Source organism: Protomyctophum bolini (assembly GCF_963924005.1).
Source record: "Protomyctophum bolini genome assembly, chromosome: 2".
In the NCBI taxonomy this organism is placed as follows: domain Eukaryota; kingdom Metazoa; phylum Chordata; class Actinopteri; order Myctophiformes; family Myctophidae; genus Protomyctophum; species Protomyctophum bolini.
The window spans coordinates 2,886,703-2,895,945 of record NC_137863.1 but is presented as its reverse complement, the minus strand read 5'-3'; the positions used below and the strand labels follow the sequence as shown (position 1 = coordinate 2,895,945).

General features: G+C 43.6%; 1 protein-coding gene across 1 annotated transcript; it reads left to right on the top strand.

The window, feature by feature from the left end:
* Window positions 1–2,776: 2,776 nt before the first annotated feature.
* hmces (5-hydroxymethylcytosine binding, ES cell specific) lies at window positions 2,777–7,215 on the top strand. The gene is made up of 7 exons (XM_080777592.1): window positions 2,777–2,868; window positions 3,706–3,895; window positions 4,665–4,808; window positions 4,947–5,315; window positions 5,910–6,064; window positions 6,514–6,706; window positions 7,014–7,215. The coding sequence occupies exons 2-7, from the start codon at window positions 3,707–3,709 to the stop codon at window positions 7,188–7,190; spliced, it is 1,227 nt and encodes a 408-aa protein (XP_080633718.1). The 5' UTR covers window positions 2,777–2,868; window position 3,706; the 3' UTR covers window positions 7,191–7,215.
* Window positions 7,216–9,243: the final 2,028 nt, after the last annotated feature.

The following is a 9,243-nucleotide window of genomic DNA, read 5'->3' as shown; positions in this document are numbered from 1 at the left end:
CACTGTGTGAGAATCACTGGTTTAAACAACATTAGGAAACAATTAGCCCAAATAAGCAACTTTACTACACTTTAGAAACAAGCCCCCAAAAACAGCAACTACCAATATTTACAAGCAACTTTACAGAAAAACAAGCCCCAAAGTAGCTTATAATAAACGGACATGGCAACAGTGATTCAGTGCTTGACGTGATGACGCACGCTTGACGCACGGTCTGACTCCTCCCCCCGACCCTACGTGGACTGGATTGATTGATTGATTGATTGATTGATTGATTGATTGATTGATTGATTGATTGATTAAACATTGTATTAACAGTACAGTTCAAGGACGGTACAGGTCAATACAAAACACTGCTGAGGACCTGCAACACTTTCATTTTTCACCTGCAGAGGATGTCTTGACAGAAAGTAGCTCATAACATGTCTACGGTGGATTTTTATGAAAAACAAGGTCGGCAGATTGAAAGAGGATAATTCGAGCTTGGACTACAGCTGCAATGTTGTAGAGTTGAGTTTAAGCAGATCACAAACCAAATTGGATGAGTGGGGAGTCAATGGAGGGTATTGCAACTAGATTCATCCCATTATAAAAAAATCTAGAGTTGCAAATTGCGTAATTCTAGAACTCAGTCTCTCAAACCACTTTCAGTCTGGTATCAGCTTGGACTTGCTGGCTAGGTCATCATGGGACACTTTTTTCTAATTCTCAGTTAAATAAACGGATTTGCAGTTGATGTATATAATATACCATACAGAGGAGAAATGTGCACGCAGCAGACGAACTGAGATTCCATGATGTTTATTCAAACGGAGTACACAGCATACACAGCAACAGCATAGACTCACGTCAGCCATGCAGAGTGCATGGCTCACGTCTCCCACAAGGCTCGCGCCTCGACTGACTGACAATGATAGCCTTGTAGGCCACCTTTTAAACACTCCACATTTGGTCAAGGGGATCGACATGGTGCATTATCTATTAGTAGCAAAAGTCCATTGATCAACTCAGGCCAACACAGACCCCAATTTACATACAACGGAATTAGACTCCTAGCTACTCCTGAAGAGACCGACACCCCTCTCTAGCAGCTGGTCACCAAGAGGTCTACTGTATGTAAATTTACACAATTGTCATAGGCCTTGCAACACAGTATAATTATGAGATCCTAAATATTCTTCATATTCCCCCCTTGATCATCAAAAGATGATCATCTAAAAATATGGAACCATAATTATCTTACACCCCCCTTGACCCTTAGCTTAGACAATACATTCGAGAAACCAAAAAATAACAGCATTACAGTACAGAATTCCCCCAACATGGTTTTCAGACATCCATACGTATATGAATAATGGAAAAATGATTAGTACAGGTAACAGACATTAAACAATACATATTGCCGCTTTCAACTCCCTTTTACAAGAGCACTTTTTGATACGTAATAACCTACGTGGTTTACGACTAAACTCTGCTGTCCAATGTTAAATACACAATATCAGCTAAACCACTCTCGGATTTACGTCTGACCAACATCACACACTGGTGATCCAAGTAGATACACATTCCACGCCAGAGTCTAACAATAATATCACATATCTCTTTATATCTTATAGGAAAATTCCTCATTGATTCATAATTAGGCTAAATGACTCAACTTATCTAATTATACGACAAACACATACCAACATGAGGCCTATTATAATTCATGCTGAAAACAAACGAGACGCACAATTTGTTAAACAGAGAGAAGAAAGTCCATCTTTTCTCTGTACGAACAAAGGAAACTTCTTCTCTGTATGCTGCTCATTCTAGTTTACCTCGAACTGTTCGCTTAGCTGCACGGATAAAAGTTCAAGAGTCTGTTCACTGCTGTTGTCCCGCTGTCCTCGTCATCATCATCCTCATTCCTCTCCCCCCTCCCAACTCTGAAACCATCAGAGCTGGGAACGCTCGTGAAGAGAAAAGAAAAGGCCGGAACATCTTCATCACAGACCCCTTGATCAGGTCCACGAAGGCACTCAGCTTAGGTCGGTCAACCAGCCACTGCTGCTCCGCGCTGCGCCTCACCGATCCCCGCCCGCAATCGCTGTCCCCGCGCTGACGTGATGAAAGACCAAGGCCTCCGTGTGGCTGTCGCCGCTCCATCGACCTCTCCGCAGCCCACCCGTGACACCCGTCCGGTGGCTCGTCATCGGTCCCCGTCGCACAACACTCCTCGCGGTGGTCGCCGTCATCATCCCCGCTGCGAATGGACAAGAGATCACGGCCGGGTCGGGTCCGCTGAAGCTTCTTCCGTCGCCGCTCACAAAAAACTCCCCTCCACCGAATTAGACGAAAAAAAAAGCCGCTGGTACTGTTTCATCTGACGTGATAAACACACCAACACGACCGGTTTCTGGCACCATCTGATGTATATTATATACATCACAGTTTTTCCTAGAGTTATATAATAAGGCCGTTAAATGTATAATTCATTCTCTTAAATGATCAAACAAAATGTGCTAAACTACATCATATTTGCATGACTTCCAGACATATAGGCATGGAATTTCAAGAGTTTATGGGACAATTAAGGGCCCAAATGGAGATAGCATAGTCATGCTCCATTTTTCACATAGTGAATCTAGATTCTAGAATATATGAAATTATATATATTTTTTATATATATGGGAATATTAATATAGGCTACTGTATGTTTTTATTTGTATAATTATACAATAATAACTTAATAATGCTGTAATGAAGCCATCATCTGTACGCGTCATGGTGTCACGTGATCAAGTCCAGCCAATGGACACGAGTCACACAACAACATGGTTTCGCCCGCTGAACTGACAGCGCTGCTTTTGAACAACTGAACGAAAGGTGAGCTGCAGAAACTAAAACATGTATTAGTATTATTAGCACCGGGAAAAAAACGAAAAAAAAACTAAAGGTATTTGAGCAGAACATAGGCTTTATACCAGTCATTAGTTTTGTATTTATTTGAACGGAACCATGTTGGTTTAGTTATTAGTTTTATCTAGCATTTGCTGCTAGCTAACGCACAGAAAGAAAGATCATCACATAAATAAACAACACAGGACGGTGACACCACTTACTGTAGTTATTATTCACGTTGAAACGGCGAGGAAACACTTAACAAATGCTAGCAGTAATAGCTTAATTACTCTAATTATATACAACAAGCCATAGGCAGCCTATCTAATATACTAGACTATGGACCAGAGCTATATGTTATAGCTATGACTATGACTCCATTGAATTCTTACTTTTCGGGCTTTTTAACAGTCAGTTAGTTAGAGATAACATTAATACTCAGCTCAGCTACATTATGTAATGTTCACCTAAAGACTAAAACATAACATACAGAGACACAACATCTCAAATGTAAAGAAGCAGTTTTAACTTTTAGGGAAACATGGTCAATGGTTAATAATATCCAAAAACGATTGGCCAATGATGACATTATTAATGGACATCAGTAACAATGTAGTAACACTGTAGTGGTGTACTTTTTTTTTTTTTACTTTACTGGAGTACTTCCAGTTTTCAGTACTTTTACTTCTATACTGCACGGTGACGTGCTCAGAGTCACATATTATTGTATTTGAGTAGCTGGCGCCCTCCTCAGAAAGAGTCATTTTAGAGTATTTTCCCTCAACTGAACTGAAACATTGGGCCCGGTCCGGTCTCCTCCAGGATGTGTGGGAGAACCGCCTGCACGCTGGCCCCGGACGAGATGAGCCGCGCCGCCAGCTACAGAGACCGGGGAGGCCGGCGCCGACGGCCCGCGTGGAGAGACGGAGACGCAGACAAATACCGGCCTTCTTACAACAAGAGTCCCCAGTCCACCAGCCCCGTGCTGCTGTCCCAGAAGCACTTTGATAAGGTGAAAGAGATGTATTATCCATTTGTTTTTATAATATTATAGCAAGTTCTAACGGCAACGTTATTTTAAGATGAGAAAGAGTCTTTGTTTGAAGTGGTCAAACTATAGAAATACATATGTTTAGAAGCATTTTGATAAGGTGAAAGAGATGTATTATCCATTCGTTTCATAATATAGCAAGTTCTAACGGTAACGTTATTTTAACATGAGAAAGAGTCTTTGAAGTGGTCAAACTAGCAATAGAAATATATATGTTTAGAAGCATTTTGATTAGAAAGAAATGTCTTAGCAAGTTCTAACGGTAACGTTATTTTAACATGAGAAAGAGTCTTTGAAGTGGTCAAACTACCAATAGAAATACATACTGTATGTTTAGAAGCATTTTCCATAAGCATGGATTCAGAAGATTCATAAAAGCCAAAGGTCAATCTGTAATTTCTTCAACTGGTCGCCGTGGTCGGCTGTATGTAGAACAAAACAGCAGCAACATAAGCTGCTGTAGAATGATAATACTGTATTATGTAAACATCAACATTACATTTTCAGTCATGAGATCTTATTTTTGCTTTAATTCATTCATGAACTGGTGTTTCTTGTGTTCAGAACACACCGAAGATCCGAAGCGGGGGGACATGCGATGCGATGCGAAAAAGCAATGGTCCGACATGTGCTGCTCTATTATGTTTCTTACATGTTTCTTGTGTTCAGAACGCACCTGGGGATGAGTGCGTGCTGGCGGCCATGTTTCTTATATGTTTCCTGTGTTCAGAACGCACCTGGGGATGAGTGCGTGCTAGCCGCCATGCGCTGGGGCCTCATACCGTCGTGGTTCAGGGAGAAGGACCCCAGTAAGATGCAGTACAGCACTACCAACTGCCGCAGGGAGGGCCTGTTGGAGAGGAAGTCTTTCAAGGTACACAGAGTTTCACATTATTACTTGGATGTTAAGTCGATCCCTAGTCGACAATGAATACATTTTCTTTGTCATACGTGCGCATGTTCTGACTAATGACTCACTGAACACTACACGACTACACACACGTCTCCAAAGGATCCCCTGATTAGAGGACAGCGCTGTGTGATCCTGGCCGACGGCTTCTACGAATGGAGGAGGCAGGAGAAAGAGAAGCAGCCCTACTTCATCTACTTCCCACAAAGCCAGGGGGGTCCCGGTGAGGCCACGGCAGCACCCTGCACCCCACAAAGCCAGGGGGGTCCCGGTGAGGCCACGGCAGCACCCTGCCCTCCACAAAGCCAGGGGGGTCCCGGTGAGGCCACGGCAGCACCCTGCCCTCCACAAAGCCAGGGGGGTCCCGGTGAGGCCACGGCAGCACCCTGCACCCCACAAAGCCAGGGGGGTCCCGGTGAGGCAACAACACCATCCTGCCCTCCTGAGGAGAACACCCCAGAACTGAAAGAGGTCAGTGAGCGCTTGGCTGGCAGAGTGAGACTGTATGCGACACACTGGCCTGTTCTGCTAAACTGAAAACAAAATATCTAATTTTGAAATCGCATTGGTTGAAAAAGTAATTTGGCATAGTTTTAGTTTACTGGCCAAAATACTGTAGCAACTACTGTAGCAGCGGTGGCCGAGCGGTTTGCGGAGCGGTCTTGATATCGGAAGGTCGCTAGTTCGTATCCCCGGACCGGCACGTTAAAATGACCACCGTTGAAGTGCCCTTGAGCAAGGCATTGAACCTCTACCATGAAATGTTCTATGAGCAGGGCCTGGCCGTAAACAAGTCCTTGAGCTTAGTCCAGTTACCCTGGGTAAACATGGTACCTTTGCTTTGCTTTGCTTTAGCAACTACTGTTGCCCCTGTAGCAACTGTGTCTCTGTCTAATCTGGCAAGTGTTGGGACTGATCAGTGGCAATTTATTGTACCATTTATTGCCAGTAAGACAAGAAAGTAACTCCCAGAATATATTTCACACGAATAAAATGTTTAAAATATATTTAACTGGAAGTCAAAGGACATGAGTCTGAAAGTCTCCATTTTGTTGGTTATATTAGGAGGACAAAGAGGAAGACGAGTGGAATGGGTGGAGACTGCTGACCATAGCTGGACTGTTTGACTGCTGGACACCGCCGGACGGTGGAGAAGCCCTTTATACGTACAGCGTCATCACTGTGGAGGCTTCTCCTAACCTGCAGGGCATCCACGACAGGTACCATGGCTGCGTGCACTGTTGTTTTCCTCGACTGAAACTAAGACGAAAAATGTTCGTCGACTACCTTTTTCCACTGACAAACTAAATGGAAACTAAATGAAAACTAAGCTATGGTGACTAAAACTAAGACTAAATATACTGACAATTTCATCAACAAATACAAACTAGACTAAAATGTTAGGAAGGGACTAGTGGACAAGAGATCCAGTATAAGTCATTTTACACCATCAAGGCCCGCCAAAACACATTGTAGTCGACATTTAGTCAACTAAAACTAGACTAACACTAAGACATTCCAGGTGACTAAAATGTGACTAAAACTAAATTAAAAACTATTCAACTTAAAATAAAAGTTTGCTGCCAAAAACAACACTGGCTGTGTGTGGTGCAACAGTGCGTGATGAAGCCCTGAGCGGAGAACCACCGTCTCTACGTTTGTTTTTTAGGATGCCAGCCGTCCTTGACGGAGAGGAGGAGGTGAGGAGCTGGCTGGACTTCGGCGAGGTGAAGTCTCTGGACGCCCTGAAGCTGCTCCAGTCCAAGAACATCCTGAGCCACCACCCCGTCTCCTCGTTCGTCAACAACTCGCGCAACGACTCTCCAGAGTGTCTGCAGCCGGTGGACCTTCAGAAGAAAAAGGTGACGTAATTCATTTCCGTGCCATCCAGTGGAGTTGGTTGGGAAGTTGTGTTTTCTAACCCACAATTTTAGGGCTCAAGACTTGGTCTCTGATAACTTTATGTTGTGAGGGGTAATGCAGCTGTGAGTGAAATCTCTCAAATACAAAATACAAATACAGCAGTGAAATCTCTCAAATACAGCACCAACTAGGCCCACTAGGGTACCGCGTTTGCGTTGTGTGATGATCACTTTGTACAATGCCATTGTTTTCTGACGTTTTCAAAGGGCTTAATAGCTTACAAATATACGCACATTCTCCTCTTAGGAACCCAAGCCCACGGCCAGCAGTAAGATGATGATGAGCTGGCTGAAGAGCAGCGCCCCGTCCAAGAGGAAAGAACCAGAGACGAGCGACTATAAAGAAGAAGAAGAAGGAAGCAAGCCGAAGCCAGAGACGAAGCCTAAACCTCTTGAACAGTGGCTCAAGAAACCCAGAATATAGAGACTGTCTGGGACTGAAAACAGTGGCTCCAGGCTAAAAAACCCAGAATATAGAGACTGTCTGGGACTGAAAACAGTGGCTCCAGGCTAAAAAACCCAGAATATAGACTGTCTGGGACTGAAAACAGTGGCTCCAGGCTAAAAAACCCAGAATATAGAGACTGTCTGGGACTGAAAACAGTGGCTCCAGGCTAAAAAACCCAGAATATAGACTGTCTGGGACTGAAAACAGTGGCTCCAGGCTAAAAAACCCAGAATATAGAGACTGTCTGAGACTGAAAACAGTGGCTCCAGGCTAAAAAAAAAACAGAATATAGACTGTCTGGGACTGAAAACAGTGGCTCCAGGCTAAAAAACCCAGAATATAGACTGTCTGAGACTGAAAACAGTGGCTCCAGGCTAAAAAACCCAGAATATAGAGACTGTCTGGGACTGAAAACAGTGGCTCCAGGCTAAAAAACCCAGAATATAGAGACTGTCTGGGACTGAAAACAGTGGCTCCAGGCTAAAAAACCCAGAATATAGACTGTCTGAGACTGAAAACAGTGGCTCCAGGCTAAAAAACCCAGAATATAGAGACTGTCTGGGACTGAAAACAGTGGCTCCAGGCTAAAAAACCCAGAATATAGAGACTGTCTGGGACTGAAAACAGTGGCTCCAGGCTAAAAAACCCAGAACCAACTGAACAAATAATAGACTGTCTGGGACTGAACATTCAGCATTGATGAGACAATGATATCAATCTTTCATGCATTCATGTCTGTACAAGAGCCTTATACTAAGTATTATTATACTTAATATTAAGATAATTATACTAGTTATGTATATATTACATTAAGTTACACTACCTCAAGTTATTGTGCTAGTTATGAGTAACTGCATACAGCATTGGTTCCCACACTTATTCCTGTCATGGATCCTCAAATTGACACGTATTAGCCCGCAAGATATCCCACAGTGTTGGAATAACACTAAGATGGTCTCAGTATCTTTCCTTTATGATTTCTAACCAGAAGTGTCTGTGGATTTGGCCATATTCAATGCTGGCGAAATGTGAAGGGCGATCCGCACCAAACACCATGCTTTAACGCTAATATGAGCATCCTGTTACGCTGGTGAACAATACCTTTCTGTAAACATGCCATTAAATTCAGGTGGATGTTGATTGGCTGTCAGTGTTAACATTCATTCATTCAATGGGCTACATAATTATGCATACACGCCGTTTTGGAAAGAAATTGGGCCCCTTCCCTACTTCCCCCATGATACTAATGTTCCATTCTGGTCTAACAGCTCTGGGTGCGTTCGGAAATGCGCACCGCGAATGTGGTCAGTTTGTTGAGAGTGGTGGACGGTGACGTCACAGAGTGCGTTCAGTTCAGTGTGTCTTATTTACGAACGACCACAGCTGTGACGCATTCACACCGGACGACCCCAGCGTCAGGGTAGGGTCGCTCAGTGGACGACCCCAGCTTCAGGGTAGGGTCTCTCAGTGGACGACCCCAGCTTCAGGGTAGGGTCTCTCAGTGGACGACCCCAGCTTCAGGGTAGGGTCTCTCGGTGGACGACCCCAGCTTCAGGGTAGGGTCGCTAAGTGCGGTCACTCTGCACACCCGGTTCGCAGCGCATTGAATAAACGAACGACAAGAGAGCACACCAGTGCGTTCAGGGCGCATTTCCGAACGCACCCAGTCAGGGTGCTGCTATTCTGGATGTTGGCTCTCATTGTTTTGAAAGTGATCCAACGATATTCCCCAGTCATAGTTGTTAAAAGTACTCCGTCCACCATCCATTTGAGTTAAGAGTTAAAAACATTAAATTTACAGTTAAGACTTCTGCTTTGAAGATAAATAAAATAATAAACACACATTATGCTTAAAGATATTCAAGATAGTTTTATTACCCTTAATTATTACTCGGAACGCAAAGACATTTTTCAAACAATGTAGATGCTATGCATTTATCATAGTACTAATATAATGATGAAATGCCAACACCCCCCCCCCCCTCACAACTCTTTATGCTTTCAGGTATGTATCCTATTTTGTCCTATG